The sequence below is a fragment of the Rhodnius prolixus genome, unplaced genomic scaffold (assembly GCF_049639745.1).
Source record: "Rhodnius prolixus isolate KJV_2025 unplaced genomic scaffold, Rpr scaffold_16, whole genome shotgun sequence".
Taxonomy (NCBI): domain Eukaryota; kingdom Metazoa; phylum Arthropoda; class Insecta; order Hemiptera; family Reduviidae; genus Rhodnius; species Rhodnius prolixus.
Window position 1 is genome coordinate 2,868,389 of NW_027411616.1, and position 23,484 is coordinate 2,891,872.

General features: G+C 35.9%; 1 protein-coding gene across 1 annotated transcript in view; it reads right to left on the minus strand.

Moving 5' to 3' along the window:
• The window catches only part of Galphao (G protein alpha o subunit), an 88,431-nt gene that overhangs the window by 4,845 nt on the left and 60,102 nt on the right, over positions 1-23,484 (minus strand). Inside the window, exons 4-5 of the mRNA XM_074134612.1 lie at positions 17,274-17,434; positions 1,410-1,538 (exon numbers count right to left, since the gene is read on the minus strand). Coding sequence (XP_073990713.1) covers positions 1,410-1,538; positions 17,274-17,434 — 290 coding nt within the window. The remainder of the gene's footprint in view (positions 1-1,409; positions 1,539-17,273; positions 17,435-23,484) is intronic.

Here is a 23,484-nt window from a genome sequence, read left to right on the forward strand (position 1 = left end):
AGCGCTTCCCTGGCGAAGCCAATTATTTGTAAAACTGTGTTTATAGTCTTGAAAGTACAGCTGTGAGACGTGTTATTTAGCGAGAGACGATGATCACAGAAGAAAGATATTTCAGAAAGACTTTCAGCTAATTTAAGATGGACAATTTTGGAGATTAACGGCTAACCTAGAAATTTGGGTCTTGTTTAAGAACCAAGATCTGGTTGGATCTACAAAGAGAGCCAAGTTTCAAGCTTGAAACTTAGAGTAAGTGGAAGATAAAAGAATCTTCTTTTCCGGGAATCCAGGCAGTTAAAAAAGAAAAGAAAAAAGCCAAGAAGAACATAAAGATCAAAGGTGGGTGGAGGAACTAAGACGTGTTGTGGGAAACCACACGTTGTTGAGTTGAACCAAATCATTCAAATATTTTTGAGTCACTGTGATGACTCAATGTATAAAGTGAAGTTTTGCAACTGTATCGTACTTTCAACCAGAAGAGTACTTTCTTTTATTTATGGCGCTACAGCAACTCTAAGAAGATTATTGGTGCTTTATAACATAAATATTGATACAGATGTTCAATCGAGGATTATTTCTTGTTAATTTTTACATTTTGTTGTCTAGTTGTTGCATTCTTCATCTTACTAGTGCCGTTGTAAATTCTAGTTAGTACGAATTTTTTACTCATTTCATTTACATGGAACGGGCTGACGAAGCTCTTCCAAACGATGCATTTGCTTTTAAGATTTTGAAAATACTTCATCCTATAAGTATGAAATATGTTTATTCTAGGTTCGCATGTTTATTGAAACGCACATCTCCGTTCCAGAAGTCCCCGTACACTTCGTACCAAAACGCTGTTAATCTTGTGCAACTAGGATCAAAAGAAACCCTCTTAGGAAACGAAAAATTATATCTTACTACTTGAGCATCTCATAAAATTGTGCGTTTAAAAGCGACCAAGTGAGGTTGCTTGTAGCAGAATTAAAGGTTATATACAAACTTTTATCTGTTCTAAAACAAATTATACGGAATAAGCGGAACTTTTGTTCTAGCGTTAGGCACACAGAATAAGTTTGTTTTATTTGTGACAAATGTTCATTATTGAGGGCAGAATTAATCATAAACCATGCGCAGACAGTAAGAGAGTAAAAAAGGAAGTGATGGATGAGTTGAAAGCAGCCATCACTGCAGTTCTTTACGGTTTGGTAGCTAGCGAGCTACCAGAAGACAATGGAAGGAGTGCGTCAAGAGCCTCACAAATGTGGAATACAACATTGTTAAAGTGTACTCGTTTAGAGTAAAATTGGCATTGAAGTAATGCTAATAAAAATAGCATTGTTTGGATAGGAATCGACTACTCGGATGAAAAATATTTAAAAACTACAATATAATCATAACAAAATTAAATAAATACTAAAGATACCTACTTGAAATTAAGATTTTTGAATGAGAAGTGCACTTCTACAATTCCCGTAGTTTTTACTCTAGTTCTGAGGATATCCTGTTCGGTTGGCTGATAGTCTCGTGCGCCTAATCTGTCCAAATCGTCCAAGAAGCTAAAAAACAAGTAATTAATGTTTTGAGATCGCCCAGAGCAAAAATGAATACATCAGCGTTTTAATAAATTCCAAATCCAAGACAGATCACAATCAAATTGCCAAGTTCTAGACAGATGTTCAAGGAAACCCTGATTATTTTCAATCTGCTTCAGATTGGGCAGAATAGTAAACTATAGATATGAACATTCGTAATAAGTCCGTTTCAGTTGGCTTGTGACTGGCTATAAGAAAATTTTCCCATAGAGCAAAGTGGGCCAGACAATTCTTCAGCGACCTTGGAATCCCTGGCAGTCTCTCAAAGGGATTGCATAGCAGTCAACAGTTTATGAATTTTAGTTAAACTCTTACACACGAAGCACGGTGAGTTTTTCCATCCAACTTACCACTGAAAATTTCTATTCATGTCTACCCAATCCGGTAATCCTCCACATCGCTCTAAACAACGTTGACGAGGCGAGCTTCTAAGAGTTAAGCTCCCTATTCATATCCAGATCGTTCCAGCGCCGTCTCTTCCTTGATTTTTCTGCCCTCGCCTACTAATTTATATCCCTCTTAGTATCGACAGATAAAACATTAATATTAAAAGTCAATTGCATGCTCTACCCCTCTAATGACTGATAAAATACCAAAAATGGTCGGATAAAAATAATAATTCGTGCTGATGGTTGATGAAATCAACGATATTATTCAGAACTGCGAGCCCAATCTATTGGGTTCTACGCCTAAATAAACTTCAAACACATAAGGTCATAAAAGCGTGAAACGTTTTATTCAGAGAAACGGCCATTTTTTTATGCATGCATATTTACCTCAAATCAGCTAAATGCATAAATGATCGATGATGTTAAGTATTTGATGTCTGGACAGATATCGATTGCGATTAATCAAAGATAGAAAATAAAAACCACCGAGAAAACTATTCGGAATTCCAAAGATAGTTTATTTCTGGAGTTATCACGTATGTTGTCTGTGAACTTCATTCAAAAAATAGGGTAAAGCTAATTACAACCAATAAATTAGCTCAATGGAACATTGTAATGAATGAAGGAAATTGTTAAAACATGAATGAACAAGTTACAATAGTGTCAGTAAAACGATAAATGAAAACAAATTTCTATCAGAATGCACTTGGAATCGTCTGTTCTAGTGGCCTATTTTATTAAGAGTTCTAATTTCGAATAAATGGAAAGAGTTCTACATAGATTTAGAGGTGAACGTACAGTTTAGAGATAACACACAGCTGACAGTGACTGACTAGCTACTGGCATCTGCTCTCACACAATAAGCTTTTCTACTGTAATGGCTCAACTTGTCGAACATGCTTATCAGTAGAGGGCTGACTAAACATTCAACATTCCTCAATAATGCACACTATTTCATTTTGTGTATTACTGCTCTTAAACAATGTAAGTGTTTAAATATTTCCAAGTGCTCTCCGGTTGCCTCATTTTAACTAAATATGGAAGTTAAACTTGCTGCATTTTTCTATATTTGAGTTGTGCTGACTACACAGTCCAAGTTACCCAACGAGGGACAGACTCTCAGACATTTTCAGGGTAATTTGTAACAATTACTTCTTCCTTCTAAGGAGATATGAAACATTTATTGATGGTGAAAAGTAAAATCTACCGACTGCAGAACTCTTGTGACAAGTAATTGGAGAAGGCGAAAAACACAGTTTTGTTGAACTCTAGTGACATTACGTTGGGTCTCACACGCTGCCTACAGAAAATGACTGGCTTAGCGGCGCTTATGCAAACTTGAGCCATCTGCTGGAAGCAGGAAGAAGTGCCTACTAAAAATACCCTACTCGTTTTTCTCTCTAACGATTTACATTTTCTATCCTATTTGATAGATATGTCTCAAATGCCTCGTTATTAACCAAGCATCTTTAAATAAAATTGTAACACATAAAATTATTTTCTGAACCCACAAGCATTCAACGCTCACATTAAAGTAGCTACATTTGGAGTTTCAATTGATTTATTCCAGTACTAAAGAAAACTTACAGAACTAACCGCAGCACTTTCTTGAAACTTATTTATACGAAAAAAGTACCAAATTGATTTCATTAATGTGAATATGCTGTGTATATGATAATTTACATGATTGTCATTTTACATGATTGTAAAACTAGTTTAAATTTAGGCAGCTACTTTTTCGGTGATTCCTTATAAACCAGCAACAAATTTCAATATTGTCCTCAACAGAGAAAAGAAGAAACTGCGGATGTCGTGGAAATGTTGGTTCGGACACACAAGTGCTTCAATCGTCATTCTTGGAGTTGAAACAACCACTAAAGTCCTCGGGCTGCTAGGCTGAAGTGAGGAAAGCAGTTACATTTTTTACGTGACGGAGACGAATTTGCAGCTTAAGGAAACGTTCCCTACCATTAAGCGAGTTATTGGCGCCAGTAGCTTTTTCCAGTGCACCGCCGGCCTCCAGACAGTGTTCACTCGTTACAGACAACACTGTCCATCACCGGACAGTGAGCTGCAAGAAGCTCCTAGGTAGACAAAATCTAAGGGCCAACAGCTGGCTTCGAACCTGTGATCTCCGCGTTAGGATCCAGTATTCGCTAACCGCTCAGCTAATCCCTTCTCTGATTATTATTTTTTAAATGGTAAAAGTTAGCTAGTCTTTCTTTTTTAAAAGTTTCTATAAATATAACAGTAGCCCAGTTTACTTTTTAATGATAAAGCGAAGAGATTGAATACTCTGTTCGAAGTTACTTTGTGAAGATATATTTCTATAGTTCAATGAATGTTGTTCATAGTTGCTGGTGACTGAATCATTGATCCAATAGGAAGAAAAATTATGTATGAAATTAGCAATAACTTTTCTTCCTTTTATTTATGTTTTCCACTCATAAGCCCGCTTTTCCAAGTTGCTAGGTCACCTTATACTTTAAGTAAAGCTGGGGCTCAGATGGTGCGAGAAGTGCGACATGGCCGCACGGTGGGTTTTCCTCCTCTAACTCTTGGGCTGTTCCTGTACTAAAACTAATCACCCTACTCCTGATCTTATTTCTCCGAGTTTTTTTCACCACGTTCCTTAACCTCACTCACTTCTCATTTCTAATGACTGCAAGCGATGGTGATTCAAGACTCGCTGGAGAAAGTCAGAGCCGGTAGAAATAAATATCGGTAGGAAACACCCTAAATATTCTTCAGGGGAAGGTGGGTTTGAGAAGAAATGGAGTGTGGATCTTAGTTCGCAGAAATAACAGTCGTGTACAGAGTTTAACGGACTAATATAGACGATAACAGTCCACAGACTAAAATAGCTGAAGGCTGCATGTACCGCTCTCTCCACAGGTCCTTGTTTTCGGCCTTCTATTTCCATTTCTGAATAAAACGTTAGAAATAAATTCAGATCGAATTTATAGTTATTTTATTTGTTATCGCCCTAGTATAGTCCACAGTATTAGCGCAGATTTTATAAATCGGAAATATTGGTTTTGGAGTCCCTTCAGTTAAAAAGAAAGGTTGGTACCCTTTAATGTAAAAAAAAAGGAAGCTCTGCCATAAATTCATCTTCCAGCTTAGTAAAAGTTATTCGTCTGATGTGAATAAATGATTGAATTCCTTAGTCGGAAAATTCTCTCTTATTTTTGGGCCTCGATTGACACTGTACTCACAGTTGGGAAAATTCTACGAAAATTAATGTTTTAACTTAAGTCGCGGTCTTAGCTTTACTTAAATTATAACTTAGAAGCAATAGTTCGGCTTTTTGCATCATCTTAAGAGGCAGTCTCTTTACAGGAGCTAGGGAAGTATAGGACTTATCAGATTTCACCTATACCAAAGACAATTTGGAATTTTCAATCCGATAAACTATTATCCGATCTAAGCGCCTAAGGGTATATGGATACATATAGAGAATACCACTCTCTATTCCCACATACTTGTCATAAAAGCGGCAAACACGAGATTGGTATTCCAAATTATGGCAGCGAACTCATCATCCAACTGACAATCATTTATAAACAAGCTGATTACCAACTTGAGACTGATCTTAAGCTTCCTTACAGGAAGGTTCGTTCCAGGACTACACAATTCCCTTAGTCCTCATAAAATAAATTTTTCTGGACCGCAATTAATACTCTTAATATACCAAATTCAGAACAAAAGTCAAAGGCAAAACTGAAACATGAAGAACAGTCACATTCAATTCTTTTGGTTTAGAATTAAAGAAGACGCAATCTTGCCCTTATCCGCGAAACATTGACAGTTAGCACCTACCCCTTCCCATGAACTCTGATGGCTCCAACCGTCCGAAACTTGCCGCCCAGTACATAACAATGTCAACTTTATCACCGACGTTCATTGCCATTGCTGATGTTCCTTGAGTTATTGATTGTTGATGTTGTTTGAGTACAACCTGCATGCAACGTCGGCAATCGCCAACAATCAGCCAACCGGAAAAAGTATTTTCTTCAAAGTATTTTTGAGTTTGGACAAACCAACAGTTTTCTTTAAATGTTCACTCTAATTGCGTACGTCTCATTTTTAAAACGGTTCTATCACTTCCTAATTTGTACGCCATTGCCGATTACACTTTCTTTTATTGGACCGAATATCCTGAGAAGGATTTTACGCTCGAAGGCTAACAGCTCTTAGATATCATTTCATAAATTCGACATTTGTTCATTTTAAATATAACATATTATATGTACAAAAATATATTGCTACCTACGGATATAAAAAGATATGTTTAGATGGAGTTTAAGAATTACCTTTAGATGGAGCAGTATTGCCACGAGCGAGCGAACGCAGTGTCGCCGTGGAACGTAATCTGACACGGGTGAGTCGTTGCCACGGTCAAGTCCTTGTTTAGTTGTCCTTCATACGCTCTTTATTAAATACACGCGTGAAATTTATTTGCAGTCAAACTTCGAATCCACTTAATGTTACAGTTAATTAATACAATTAATCATCGTTAACTTTAGAATATTTAAATCATTTATTTGTCCTTAATTCAATAAATGATTGGATTCTCTTTAAACCCATTGTATATTCGCACTTAGCAGAGACACAACAAATGACAGTGAGGTATTTTTTTACTGCTTCCTAAATAGCTTAGATAAAGTATTGCAACTGTATCACACATTCAATTTTTTTTTTCTCCGGAAACCTCCGAAGCCTCCCGAGTCTAAAAAAGTGTGTTTTGTGAGTGGGGTCAGCACGACAAATCACAAGAAATTCAATTTTCAAACTTGGTTAAGAAGTCACTATCGGACCAGAAAATAAGTTTTTGGACGAAATCAGCCAAAATGAACTGCCAATTTACTGTATACAGTGACTCCCATTAATATTGGGACACCTATTACAAAATGATTTAAAAGGAAAATGAAAACAACATACAAAAGTTTGGGATTTTTTTTTTTTTTAAATTACATTAGCAACATCTGTAGAAATTATATATAAGTATAAATCGATGAAATTCCAAACTGTTAGGTAGCACTTTTTGAAAAAGTGTGAAATAAGGCTCTCAAAAATATTGTGACACCAGAAGTGCTAGAGTTTAAATGTTCAATATTTAAAATCTCCTACTATTTAATAATTGGTTGGTAATAATTTAATAATTGCTTTTTGACTTACAATAGCCCTCAAACGATCAGGCATAGGTGAAACAAGTTTTTGGTTAATTCAGGTGGTGTTTTTTTCCTATTCTTCCAGGAAACATCGTTTTAATTCATTTTTGTTAGATATTACTCGTTTACTTACAGCACTAGCTAAATATTGCCATAAATCTTCAATGGGATTAAGACCTGGAGACTGCGGAGAGGTTTGGAATACTTTTGGGCAATTATATAACAGTCACTGGCGTATCACCCAAGCCGTAGGTTTGGGGTCGTTATCTTAGTAGAATTTAGAAGACCCTAAAATACCAAATGTTTGGGCACTTTTTTCAAATTATATTTTAATATATTACTATAAACCATTTTGTGCATCATTCCATCAATAAACACTAATTCTCCAAATCCTGATGCGGACATCCAGCCCCAAACCAGAACTGACCCACCTCCACCCGGAGGTGCAGCTTTAAAACCCTTTAATGTTGGCAGTAAATTCTTCTTTTCGAGTACAGCATTCGCTTTCCTCCAGACCATAACCCTTCCATCTCACTGAAAAACATTAAATTTTGATTCATCGCTAGAGTATATCATTCCAAAAGTCACTATTTACATTGAAATATTTTTCGGCAAATTTCACTCTCTTAACACGATTTATCTTACTGACAAAAGGATTCTTCCAGGCTACTCTACCATGATAGTCGAGTTTTCTTAGCACTCTCCGAACTGTTTCTGCTCCTTTTTTGCTCTCTGAACATGTCAAAAATTTCACATAGAAGTTTTGGAGCACTAAGTCGGTGATCTTTTTTAATTCTTTTAATATATAACGCTGCTCTCTGCTGCTCTCTCTCAGAGAGCAGTTGAGGACGGCCTTTTTGTGGGATTGAAACAATTCTTTTTCTTTTTGGTAACGCTGAATGATGTTCCACGCAGTAGATGTTTTAGGTCCGATCAGTTTTTCTGCCTCTCTAACACTTTTTATTGTCTTTGTGCAAAGAAATTACAATTTTTCTTTGTTCAATCGTTGTATTTGTATTTTTGCGCGACATGTTACACCTGGCTTGATTTATATAAACTAATTTAATTATTAATTTCATATTGAATATATGCTTAAGGTATATATTTACAAATTGTATAAATATTCGGGCAAAACCTTGGACAAACTATAAATTATAATAGTGTCCCAATATTTATGAGAGGTAGAATTTGCTCTTATTATTATATTTATTTTTTTTAATCTACCAAAACATTTTTATGTACTTATTTAAATAGTTTTTATTTAATTAATAGTAATTATAAAATGAAATGAATTTATAAAAATTTGAATAAATGGGTGCCACTTTTAATCTTCGTCAATTTTGAACTTCTGTATGTACTGTCCCAATATTAATGGGAGTCACTGTATGTAGTTTTTCCATTTTTTTTGCGATCGGATTTCAAAAAAACGAACATTTATGAGTATGACGCATAAACATGCGTGACGGTTAATCTCTCATTAGAGAACAATGATGAAAGCATTTTCTTCTCAATTCCTTAATCCAGTCATCCCCTTATGTACAGTTTAAATTAGTTCAATACAATTTTTCCATCGTTTTCTTTCGACTAAATTATGAAACTGGAGCTCATATTCCAGGAAATTTTATTTCTACGGTTAAATTAGTAAAAAACTAGAACTCTTTAAATACCACTTTTTTCGATTTAAGTAGTTTCAAGGCTTCATTTTTGTGTTTAGTTTCCGCATTCAGCATACAAAATGATTAAGTAGGTTCATTACGTTCTTTTTTTTTACGACGGAAAGAAGAACCTTTAAAAATGATCAAGATCGTTATACAACTATAACAGCTGTTTCTGCGCCCTGGAGGCCCATTGGCCCGGACCAATGTCCCAATGGTCACTAGCCTGACATTTTCAGAAAAAAAAATTGGTTGGAACAGGTGACTTTGGGTGCGCTTTAAAGGGTACGTCTCCTGAGTCCACCGTGAATTGGATAAATCTTCTTATAGCCCAACCTGAAGGATGCTTGGGGAGTAGTCCAGACACTCCGAACTAAAGGAGGCAACAGGGTTGGAATTCATTGAATGACTCTTCTAAAGAACATAATTTGGAACGATTTTTAAAGTATTAAATTTATTAGCGTTTGCAGAAGTGTCTTTATTTAGTAATGAAATTCGCTTCTCTAATAAAGGGATAGACCGCTTAATTGAGACACAAGTGTGTACCTTTACTACAGCTGTGATATTGCAGATGATAATTGGAATAAAATTTGATTTCAATTAGCTTCCTTTAGTTCTAATGATTTCTTCAGCTGATACAACCTTCAATATCCTGAGGAGTTACTGTTTCCCCAGCATAGTAGTAGTAGCGTATTACGTAGCGAATGCCAGAGTTGTCGGCAGTGGAAACCGTATTTGGATTTGAGTCGCATTGGTTAGGATTCCTTATTTTTTTGGTCAATGACCTGTTTCGGGTGAGAGTGTTTCGGTCAAGCCAATTCAGCTATCTTGGCGATCTGGTATTAAAAACCATATAGCACCTGAAAAGTTAGTAATGTGTGCAACTATTTGGATTTAGGGACCCGCGGGCCAACGCGAGCTCACATTTCATACACTAAGAAGTGAAGGGAGCCGTACTAGATCTTTTAGGGCTCAGTAGATTTAGCCTCATAGTCATTTTCTTAATACAGTTAGGGGAGAAGTCTCCAAAACGTCTTCTAGGCTATTACAGCCCTAAATGGACAAATTTGAACAATCTAGTATTCGTATAAAAGAATACTACATTGCAATTGGGGATGAAGGAATAACTATGGATAAATGTAAAGACTTAATAATAACCTACTATGCTCAGGAAAAGGCAACCCGGCTAATATATTTGTGGCTTGGCGCAAGAAGTGCCAATGTCAGATTTTGGTAAAAATAAGTAAAAAATCTGTTTTGATATATTAACCATCCAAATTTTTCTTGCAAGGAGTGCCGAAATCAATTTCAAAGTAGTAACTGAGTTACTAAAACTTCCTAGTGCCAATGTCAAAATTTAGCATCAATATTTCCCCCCCCCCTCCCAGGTAAACCAAAGAGGACGTACACTCGTAATCCTTTTTTTGACATTGGCACTTCTTGCACCAAGCCACAGAATAATATACGATCAATATATTAAAGCTGTCCGGTAGGGCAATTGTATAAGGATTGATCGTCAAAAACTGTACGAAAAAGCGCGATTTCGAAAAACACCTAATTTTGACAATTTTCCCTCTTTTTCTATAAAAGATAAAATTCCCAAATTTTCTTAAAAATATAGGAATAATCTTTTTCAACATGTGGATTTAATAAATTTCGAGGAAAACGATGCCAAAAATGGGAAAAACGGCATTTTCAAAAATCGTTGTACTTATTGCTATCTTTTTTTACAAACAACGTATCGCCTAAACGCCTAATATTTTTTAGAATTTATTAGATGTCACAGACCTGGCCATTTTCATCTACAAATATTTGTTCAAGTAGCACACCATTTAACTTAGATTGATTGTAGTAGCAGATATTAAATTATTCATGCAATCAATTTTATAAAAATGGAAATGAAAACATAATTATTCTGACGTAAATAATCTTTTAAATAAATTAAAAAATGCACATACCAACATACATTTTACCGATTTTTTTTTTCTAACTAGTCATGACGATAAAGCAGAGTCACGATTTTTTAGGAAAGACAATGTGGGCCGCTTCGGATCAAGCCACCACAGCAGATACTCGTAAACAATACAGCAATGTCAATAATCTAGTAATACCAGCAAACAATGGAAACGTGCCTAATTACAAATTGCACATCAAGCTTCTACTAACCTTCATTTGGCAAATATTTTGATAATGCGTCATTTTACTGGAAAAACTCTTTGGCACAATTATTTTTATCTTATTTTTGCATTCTTTACTTTTGTTTTTTTTTTAAACTAGAAGTTAAATTGTGAATTCATAAATAGGCCAGCCGTCTTGTTGTCAACAGGAAAATTTTAACACTGTAAAAAATCTCTCAGTATTTTAGACACTAACGAAAACAGATTTGGAAACGGCAATTAATTTATAAATAAATTGTAAACATCTCTAAAATTAGAGCCTACAAACTTACACAGATTTTCTCTCCTAACGTTGATTTATTTTCTCTAGATTATAGAAAAAATATGCATATCTTTATCTGTTTTACATTATGTTACACTGTGGGGAGAAGATCGAGGAAGAAATCAATTAATAAATATACAATTATTATATTACTTCATAATTGACAATTAGTTTATTTACTGTATAATATTCAGAAGAATATTATCTGGTTAAAAATGTAACTATCAAAGAATACTACATAATTCAGTCATTTTAAATGCCTTAGTTCTTGATAAAGCGTAATGGACTGTCGAAGTAGGAAATATTTTGCTACATTTGTAATGAGAGAAATTTAAATTATTCAGAGGATGAACTCAAACTTACAGCTTCCACCTATTCTACTAAAATTGCACTAAAGTCTGATTTCGCGAAAAAACAAAAAATAATTTCGTTTAGGTATGTTATTGTTTGCATTATTTTTAAAAACTTATTTTGAAAATCATTATTTTTTTCTTCTTGTAAATATGTTTTTATTAGCCGTTCATAAGAACCTTTGCACTGAAGAGTTTTATCTCTCCTACATTGGAGCGCTGCTTTTCACCGAAGGTACATGCACACTATATATCAAATAAACTTGAACGTTGCTTCTCTGATATACACACATCCATCAAATTGTAATTTTCCAAATCGATAAGAGAAAACATAAGACATTCAAGTTCAAAAAGCTAGTTGTTAAAACTAATCACGTCATGACTGAAACCCAGAGAAGAAATATTTTTTGTACTAAACCCTATTAAAGACCTTCACCAGTCACTTTGGGTTCACGCTGTTTTCATTAGGACCTTCGATACAAAATTTTTATTGTAAACGGCCATGTTTATAATATTTTTCCTGAATTATGTTAGTTTCTTTAGTAGTGGAGTATAAGAAACATTTCCACTTTCTTTGTGTCTGTGTGGCTACTGCAGAAAAGAGAAATCTGATATTTGACAAAGAGATTGTTTATGTAGATGAGCATATTTTGCCTCAACATGTATTTAAGTCGTTTTCAAGTATTTCCTTTACGTTTCAAGTGAGACATATTTTTTCCAATTTAAGATACACTATTTTTTATTTACCTCATTATTTTCTTTCTCTGGACATTGGCTAAGGAAGAAAGCATTTTTTGGTCTAGGCCATTTGTTCACAACTAATAAAACAGGCTGAGTGAGCTTTATGCAAAAACAAATAATTTTTCAATGAGTGAAATTTTAACATTGATTAAAGTGAGAGAGAAGAACGGAGTTCGCGATGTTACGTAAAGCGATAGCGATGAAGGTAGTCAATTGCAGAAACTGTCAGAGCTACACACCAGCACCAAAACTAAATGAATCAGTTAAAAATCAGTTTATTTTGTATATATTGCTTAGATTAGAGGGCACTAATGTCTTCTTTATTTTCTGACAATAAACCTAATACTTAAAATAATGAAAAGAAGGAAATCTGCAGTACCCAAAAGGATGATGGCGGAAAAAGACTGGAAGGAAAAGTGAGGTGGTTGAATGATGTAAAGGAGGTAAGTGAAAATGTGCGGAGAAGCCGAAGATGGGCGAAAATGAAATTCTTTTCTGCAGCCATAGCGCTAAACAATATTAGCAGTGTACGGATGGATTCATTGCCCTGATGTTTCTGGTTGGTCAACTTGGTTCAGAACGCTATTGTCTCTCGCTTCTTAAAGGAAGTATGAAATTTGAATTTCCCATATTTGAGTTTACATTGGAAATTTATAAAAATACAACTCTCACTAAAAGGAAAATACTGTTTGAAAGTGAAAATGTTTCCGTTTAGCGCAATGACTGATACGTGCACGTGTTCGATATGCAACTGTTTGGTGTGTATGCAACGGCGGAGGTGGTCAGACGTGAACCACGTAACGACCGAATGACAAGTTGTGTGTACTCCTTGTTACTACTGGCTGAGGGGAGTTGTTATTCTTGCTTTCTGAATCAATATTAACACGCAAGCGCACAGCATACCCGCGCTCCCAGTCAGTTCAGAGGGCGCTGATTCCATGCAAGTTGTAAAATGAGAGTCGTCTGTTTGACCTAAACGGTGGCGCCTGCCAATCTGTCCAACCTACTAATCCCGCCAACTTCTTGTAACCACTTACAATCAGTGTTCCCTCTAAGCTGTGCGCGTGTGCGCGCGCACAAAAATTTGTTGATTAAAACGAAACAAAGAAACCGATTGCAGGAACATATAGATATGCTGATGAGAGTCTATGAACAGACAAGACAGAAGACATACCAACCCTACAATGTAAAAATATTACTTTGTAAACTAGCCCTGACGATGACCTAGTCCCTAAGTCGAAAGCTCGGCAGAATAAATGTATCACGACTGAAATTGCAATTATTTTTTCATCCTATTTAAATTTTGATATTTTCCATTTGAATGGAAAAGGGAAGCCACAGTAATCAGCTAAATTCAGTCTTCACGATCTAATGATTTGACTTGATTTTAGGGTAGTTTTTTCATTGTGTTCCGTTGTATGTACGATAGTACAAGTGGTATGCTGTAAGACCGAGTCAATGCGTATAAATAGGTACAAAATTTGGCCGAATATTAATACCGTTCTTTTTTTTTATTATATGCGCTTTTATAAATTGCCGCACAAAATTTGTTTATTTTGGGAAAAACTGCACACACTTAAAAAGTGCGCTCACAGGTCACAAAAAGTTAGAGGCAACACTGCTCACAATACCAGTTAACTCCTATCACTTTCTCTTTCTACCCTTCCACAGAGGCAACACTGCTTACAATACCAGTTAACTCCTATCACTTTCTCTTTCTACCCTTCCACAGAGGCAACACTGCTTACAATACCAGTTAACTCCTATCACTTTCTCTTTCTACCCTTCCACAGAGGCAACACTGCTTACAATACCAGTTAACTCCTATCACTTTCTCTTTCTACCCTTCCACAGAGGCAACACTGCTTACAATACCAGTTAACTCCTATCACTTTCTCTTTCTACCCTTCCACAGAGGCAACACTGCTTACAATACCAGTTAACTCCTATCACTTTCTCTTTCTACCCTTCCACAGAGGGAACACTGCTTACAATACCAGTTAACTCCTATCACTTTCTCTTTCTACCCTTCCACAGAGGGAACACTGCTTACAATACCAGTTAACTCCTATCACTTTCTCTTTCTACTCTTCCACAGAGGGAACACTGCTTACAATACCAGTTAACTCCTATCACTTTCTCTTTCTACCCTTCCACAGAGGGAACACTGCTTACAATAACAGTTAACTCCTATCACTTTCTCTTTCTACCCTTCCACAGAGGGAACACTGCTTACAATACCAGTTAACTCCTATCACTTTCTCTTTCTACCCTTCCACAGAGGCAACACTGCTTACAATACCAGTTAACTCCTATCACTTTCTCTTTCTACCCTTCCACAGAGGCAACACTGCTTACAATACCAGTTAACTCCTATCACTTTCTCTTTCTACCCTTCCACAGAATTTTACTGAAGGTTCGGTTCATTCTCAACTAATACATTGAAGTCATACGTGAAGACATACGGAACAATATGTGGGTGGTTCCGTTGCAACCCACTCTACAATTCCATGCACTTTAGAGTCACCTGCGCATAATATTTACAAACGCGATATTTCATGAGTATTTAGACTCTGAAAGAATTTAGACCTATACTTTTCATGACAAATTCTAATTTAATTTATACTGAAAAAACAGTGTTCAGCTGCTGAAGGTAAGTTGTTGCGCATGAATCAAAGAAGAAGATGTTCTAATAAGTTGGTTTTACTATGGTCGAATAACCTTAGGGGGAATGCGCAGCTATGATGCGAAATAGATTAGCCTTTACGGCAAAGGGTCATTTAAATCGACTCACTAATTCTCTAGCTAGTTTTACATTGTTCACTGCAGCATCGTAGTATTTTCGCTATTTTGAAAGAAACATCAAAAAATTGAAAAATTTTATTGCGTAAAGTTCCTCCGGCTTGAAGAATTTCAATCGTTAAGCTGCAGAGTCGGGTCGATTTATCGTTTTTGGGACATTTTGTTCACTCTCACGGCGATCTGCAAGCTCAACTTTAGTAGTAGATTTAGATTTCCTCTTGTGTTTACGAGTGAGCGATGAATTCTAGGTGCTCTCTCTATCACCTTTGATGGCAAGAATTATATTGTTTGAGTAATGAGGCGGTGCGCTAATTTTGGGTAGTAAAATATGTGCGATCAAGCGCAAAATAATTAAACTTTATCTTATAATTTGACAAAATTACATGCACGCCTACGCGGAGAACTTTAGCGGGAATTGCAGCCTAAATAAACACTAACAACTGCACTCTCACAGCCTAAATAAACACTAACAACTGCAATCGCACAGCCTAAATTTAAGCAATGCAATCAAAACGTATTCTTCACTGGAAAATGAGGTTTTGTTACTTGTCAAAGCAAAATGATCAACAATAAAAATAACTTGGATTCAAATTCAAGCAGACCACAAACTGATTGATTTTGTACAACTGAACAACAAAATGTTCGATTTCATTATAACATTTTGAAATAACTTTTTTTTTAAATCGTAGGACACAGATTATTTAATCTTTAAAATCAAATTGCCGGAAATAATAATTAAAAAAGTCTGTGCACTTACAGAAGTCAGTGTAAGCAGACGAATCGAAGTTTCAAAGTAACATGGTTATTTTGGCTGGGTAGGCTACTATAGCTGGGGGGTGATTCTTCAATTTTGTATCAGGAACACTTCTGATATAAAATCGGATTAATATGCATCATGTTCGTACAGATGGCAATACAGGTCATGACAACTAGCTATGAGGTGTCTCACTGCAGGGGACCTCTCTAAAAAAATTTGATTTAACAGAGGAAACTAAAGTATATCTATATTTTCTTCACAGAAATACAAGAATTTTTACATGCGAATCTGTACTTGTGACTGACGAATAAATTTCCTTAAATGAAGCTTCCCCTAACAGAGATTACGGCTAGACCTTACGCAATTTTTTTAATGAGGAAAAAACGGAGATTGTATTCAAGATCCATTAAATTTTCGACATCAATTAAAGCTAAAGTAAGAACTAATTTCATTTTTCCAACTGGCCGTATTGCGCAAGAAAACATTAGCACTAATGCAACAGGAAAGGTTGACCAAATTGACGAACAAATTTTCTGACTCGATACTGGGCAGTAAAAGAGCATTTAAATTATTATACATTTTTTAGATCAAATTAAGAGTGATAAAGATGCTGCATCTAGGGAAAGATCTTCGGGCAACTTGAAATGAAGAAATCCTCAACGCCCTGAAAATCCCATTCATGAAGAATGAAATCCGCTGTCGTTACCACAAAACGACTTGAACACTCTGGGAGATCAGCGTACCAGAATGCCCAGCAGTGCACGGAGATGTGCAAAGCTAGTGACAGGGATAGCGTTCAATCAGCACTTGATGTATATCTATATTAAATGCACCCAATAAATGGCTTCTCCACTCTTTATTGTGCTTTGTTATTTGAATATAATTAATACAATTATTAGATTAACTAATTAGATAGAATTGATGGCGCCTGTAAAATGGATGAGCCATAAAGCCGGTTGTAAAGAATCATTTCGAGATATTTTGAGACAGACCTCGATTTGCCCAGAGAATTTCCCAACGTGATTGCTGTGGACTAGTTTTCTGCCTAGTTCGTTAGCTGAAAGCCTTAAAAATGAACTAGGCAACATGGATCGCACGATTCAGTTTTTAAGGGATAATTAATGTACGATAAAATTTAGAGGAAGTCGTTAAGTTATGGTAAGTAGTTGCCTATGAGCATGCTTAAAACATGCTTAAAATAGCTTTGGCATACCTTCATCGGGGTGTTAGGAGAATCAGTAACATGATGTTTAGTAGGAGTCCAGCCTTTCGTGGTTTGGTAAAAGACTAAGAGATGACAAATGACTTACCTAAAAGCGCGGCTTCAATTGAAAATTTGCAAAAGAAATTTCTAGGGTGAGCTTTTAGTAAAGGAATAATACTTTGACTTACTATTTGGCAGAATCATTGAGCTGGTATTCATTTGATCGTCCGAAACATTCCAATACTCCGGCGTCCTGCCACAGTCTCTTCATTGCCGCTAGAAGTTCTTCCGAAAACGCTTCTGTATCTTCCATTCTCTGTATCACATCGAATACCATTTTTGCATCCGCCTGAAACATATCATAATATATGCAGAAAATATTTTAATTCAGTAAGTAAACATTCTAAGCTGGCAGGACACTTTCTTCTTCATGGATCTTATTACCCATGCGGGTAACCCAGCTTAACAACACTAACATCTCTTACACTGACGCCACTACCATACGCTGGGCCTGCAGAGGTGGTTGAGGAAGTGCGTCTGCTGGGTTAGCGAACCCACAGGTCGAGCTCATCACCCCACACACTCACATTAACCGAAAGCCTACAACAATCTGATCCTTAAGGAAGGCAGAATGAAACTTATAAATAGCAGGGTTCTTTTCTTATAAATTTAATATATATATAGAAATCGTATAACTCAACTAAAGTAGTTTGAGATGGTCCCTAAAGCATCATCTTCGATTTGCATAAGTCTGGCCATTCTGAGCTACCGTCATTGAGAGAATCTCGAGAATAACGAATGTTGCTCAGTGCTTTAACCAACCCTAGTTAAAATGCTGCCCCGAACAGCATTAGTTTTTAAATCAACTCAGCGCTTTGTCCTGGTTTGAACTCTTACACGAAAATCGTCTGAAACTGCTACCCTGACGTATCGCTAAGGTTCTGAACAAATGAAAGCACCAAGGACGCATTCTTAACAAAAAATAGAAAAATAATTTTGCAACTATGCTTAAATAGATTAATGTAAACATTTTAATCAGGGAAGTTTCGAAAAGTACCATGCCAAAACCCACAAAGCATTCCTTCGAACCTAAAAGAGAGTGAAATAAACTGGAAAAAAGTGTAAAGACAAAGTAGTTTTAGAAAGCAAAGGCAGTTATTGCTGGCTATCTAGTTAGACAGTGTATATGCTGGCCTGAATACAGCAATGGTTGCACAGCGCAGAATATATCTTTGAAAGGCAGGAGCAAATTCATTTGTGCGATAGCACTTCTTCATTTGAGGTGTTTTAAACCAAAGCGGCCTTTCCAATACTACTTTATCAAAATCTGCGGAGGTCACTTCCCTGGCTACAACTCACAACCATCTAAATTTTACATATTTAATTATTATCATTATTTATTTCCATTAGTCTGCAGAAATAGGTTTTGTTAAATACAATTAGAAAAATTAAAGTAAAAAATAAAAATAAACAGATATAACTAAATCGACAATAAAAGTGTTCAAGACCGCGGCCATTAACACATAATTTATTTATTACGGACATTAGCAAAGTTAAGGAAACAATGGCTGTCATGATTATAGCGCCGATTAGAACTTATCCACCCCTTTCCGCCTCTTTATTGCCTTGCCAACGACGTCTTCGTGTGGCCTGCACTTGGACGTGATTACATTCGCATACAGAAACACATTACCACTTTTAGAATTGCTCGGAAGTTCATTAATAAATATTAAGAAAAAACCAGATGCGAGTACTTAATCTTGAGGCACACCTGATTCAATGTCCATTCCAGGGATAGTATCAGAATTGGCCAAGAAAGAAATTAAGAGTGCTGTATACTTTCGGCCACGGAAGTAACTTTGAAAGCCTTTGGGATTCCCTTGAGACCAATGGCTTCCAATTTTACAAGTAATATACCGCGGTTTACACCGTCAAAAGCAGCTCGCAGATTATTGCCGCGATTTTGACATATTACAGCTCACGCGCCAAATTAAAAGTAGTTTCACCTGTCGACGTTTTCCTAAAAGCATAACTAAAATGACGATGAAATGGTTTAACACGCTCACTACTCTAAAGAGGAATTGGGAGGGAGGGGACTATTTCCTTCTTTTCAGAAAATCTTCGAAAGTAATGTTTGATTGTAGTGGTCCATTTAAGATTTACAGAAATTCAAAGAGGTGCTTTTGATTTCATGCTGAAACCTTCAAATTTTGGTTGCTAAAGTACCTGCACCTTGTTGCCAGCTATTCTAAATGAAAATACAACAATCTATTAAGCCATACCTATTAATATTAGACTGTTGATATTAGTAAATAAATATACAGTTGATAGGGGCAAGAAAGTGGTTGACTTGTTGCTGGCCAACCACAGGTATGTAGATACGAGAGAACTGGGCCTTCATATCCACATAGTCAATTGGTTTCCTGCTTAACGTAATGAGGTAGTCAGAAATAGTGCTCCACTCCGCCGACGACACTATGTAATGTTAACTGTCACTCGATTCTCTCTGCTGCTTTCTCTAATACTAAATTCAAATAAACCTTTGGCTGGATTTAGAATCAGAAAAATGGTTGAAATTCTCAATAGCAGTAACGTTAGGAACGTCAGAAAGATTTGAAGGACAATTGCTGGCACACCATATTCACCACATTTGCCCTCTGACTTCTACCAATTCCCTAAGAAAGTTGGTGCGCGGTAGAGAGAGTTTTGATCAAAGTTGTTTCATTCATAGCAACAAATCAGTGCGTAAAAGTCAATTGAATTCTTTTTGAACTACCGAAACAATTGTTTTCGCATTTGGTTTTGGTCAGCATTTATCAAATGCGCAAAGCATTCTCATATGCAATCCCATCAACAAAAACTTTCGGTTTAGAAAATTAAGGTGTGATGGTTACTTGAACCTCAAAAGGTACACAATCAGCAAATGAAAGCAAAGGATAAATATTTGTGTGATTAAATAACTAGAAATAATCAATTAAACTGTTTCCAGGAAATGCCAAAACATTCAAAAGCGAATTCTGCAAAGTTGCACCCGGTTTAGAGATTTACTTGAATTTTGAATAAGCATATAACTTGATATTGTGTGGACGGTGGAATGCACTTACCTACCACTAGGAGAGAATTTAAAAGAATGCTTACAGTTGCTGTTATATTGAACTTAGTTATTATTGGGTGAGTAGATTGGTAGTATTAGACTGAGTTCCCGTTCGCAGTTTCATTTCCACACGATAATGCTGAGGCCATATAATCTGATGCCTGTTAATAAATAAGAGCACGGAAATTGGATTCATGTGGTTGACGCATTCCACTTCCCGTCTGCCATACCAAATCCCTATTTAATTCATGATGTAACATGTCTGTCCTCTTTCTTCTGCGTCAGGTATCTCATGTCCTTTGATTGCCAGACCATCTTATGCACCGGACGGGTATTTTGCTCATCTCATTTCAGGGTTTCTTATACTTATCTTGCTTTTGATCTCACGCTGAAACCTTCAAATTTTGGTTCCTAAAGACCTGCACCTTGTTGCCAATGGCCTCCCGTATCCTCCGAACCCTAGCAGAGTCCCTTTCATTTGATACGCACCTATCTCTTTTATCCGAAACTTTTCAAAGAGATCTAGATTTAGGAATATCACCAATATCAGGGGTTTGATAACACCGCTCCTGGAGGAATGTAATTCAAGTACTCAACAAAAATCTATTGTCCGATGCCCGGCTGGCCGTCATTTTGATATCTGTAATTGCATTAACCTGGTGTCAGATAGCATCTATGAACATTACACATCACGTATTTTCTTGATTCAATTAACCTTCTCTCAGTAAATATCAACCTCTCTCAAACTTGATTCATATCAAATAAAAACCTTTTTTACGATCAAATATAGAAACTAACATTTTTTGCATCCTCTTAAACGTGTGAAAAGGAATTGTTGCATTCGGCACCTTCCCAACCGAACTTCATGTTTTGGGCTCACTGAATTTGGATACGTCATGAAGGCATATTTGCTAGCATTGTAACATACTAATCTATTATGAACACAACTTTCTTTTGCGCCAGTTCTCGAGCTTTTATTAACTTACAAATTTATTCAAACTCCATAGTTTAAAGCATATTTACTTATTACTATCACTGCGCAGATCATAAGACTTTACATAACACCGAAATGGCACGTCAGGAAGAAACCTAACCTAATCGCCACAGAATGGCCTAAAAATAATTTTGCTAGAAAGAAAATAATTCATCTAATGCACGTAATACATGTGCGCAAGTTTTGAAACCATCTGTAGGCAATTTCGAAACCAAAATCCTTCGAATTCGGAATTTTAGTATCCTACTGAGAATAAAGTAAAAGTAAAGCCTATTTTTTCAGCCGGACTTCACTTCCAACTACCGATTAGGTGTCGTGTATTATCCCAATTTTATAATACATATACAGTGCTCAGAGCCGTAAATTATTCTGAAATTTTAGTTTAGAGGGAAGTGTACTATCCCTTCTCTTCCACCTTAAAAAAGAATGCACAACCTGCGCAAGAACTGTTGCGCACTTTGTTACCATTTCCCTCACCTACTCGTTCCCTTTCATTTTTAAGCCTTTATTTATTTATTTTTTTGTATTTGCACACGAGGATCTTTGATGCCTTAAAAAATATATCTACTCCAACCATATTTAGATGGACACATTCTCATTTTCCTCGTCGATTTTGTTGTCATAGTAACACTTTAATAGCTACAACACGTTTTTGCACTTCTTGAGTTCTTAGTAAAGAAGGACATTTAAAAAGCCAAAGTCGCATCTCCCACTTGTTCGCTTTCAAAAATGATACTGGCATCTCTTTTTTATTTGTGCTGAAAGTACCAACTATAGTGATTTAAATTTGAAGTAAATCGCAATGTAGAGATTGTCCTTTGAGGAAAATGTGGAACATGAAGATTGTCTCTGCGAGGGAAAGCCCGCTGTGTAGACTAATCAAGGATAAGTAACTGCAGCTGACGAAAGATGAACAGACACGTCTCATTCTGTCTTTCCTCAGTCTAAAGACTCAAGTTCAGCGAGAAAACGTTTGTTTAATAAAAATATTTAGTTGTAACAGAATTACAAGAAAATTTAAATTTGTGTGAGGGAAATGCTCACGACGCACCGCTCCGTATTTATGACGACTAGATAGTCTAAATATATATTTAAGAGCCACACTGCTGTCTACAGTTTCTGCAGTATAAATTGAAGCAGTCTGGTTTAGTTGAGCCACTTAGCAGAATTTCAGTTGGGGATCGTATATCACACATCATACTTTACTGTCCAACATGGAGCCATCAGTGAATATTCTGATCAATATAATCCTCAAACCCAGAATTTCTAAACTCTTAGAGGTGCAGATTTGGTAAGTTTGAAATCGCTAAAGAGGTGATCATATGGAGTTCTGAAGATCTTTTTCTTCCAAAAGGCGCGAGTCAGAACTTTTTCATTTAAATTACCAATTTGAGAACATAGTCTGCCATTTCATTAACTTTAGAACGTATCGGAAACTATCTGAATTCTGCGCCTTAATGGAATTTCACAGGTTTCTGCGTATAAAATATCCACTGGCGGGCTATTAAGACATCCCAAACATAATCTCATCCTTAACAAAAACTTACAATTTAAAATGTTAAGTATAAGGGTTGTTTAAACTGCAAAAGGTACACATCATTTCATTAATACTTCATTGATTTCATTTGAGTAATTTTACAAAAATAATTTGTTTACCATTAATTTCTCAACAATTAGATAAAGAATTCATTGAAATCTGTAAAATACGAAAGGAAACATAAACGTTTGAAATTTGAACGTATTAGAAAACCTCCAAAATTTAACCTTCTATATCCCAATATTTGTTATAAATAGAACATTGCAACTTATGCTATTTATAGAGCTAACTGTTCTCTACAATTCGATAAAGTATTCATTTATATCTTAACAATACGAAGAGAGATATAAAGGTTTGAAATTTGAACGAATTCAAAACCTCCAAAATTTAACCTTTTATATCTCATTACCTATTGGAATTACGTATAACATTTCAATTTTTACCAGTTATAGAACTATTCCCCACAATTGGGTAAAGAATTCATTTAAATCTTAGATTAACCGTATTTACAAACACCCAACTTCTGATATCGCTCGAATGGTGGCTCTGTAAAATAATAAACTTAGGGTCTGATGAAGTAATTAGAAACGTTGTGCTTCACATTTCGATTAGTTGGTATTAATGGAAAAAGTAAATTATGAAAGTCATTTACCGTAAACAATATAAAGTTAAAATTAAGGACTTGTGATTTTGGAACTACCAGTTTGTTATATTTAACTGCATATCCCAATATAAATACATACAGTCAGCCGACTGCAGTCTGCGGTCCCTTTT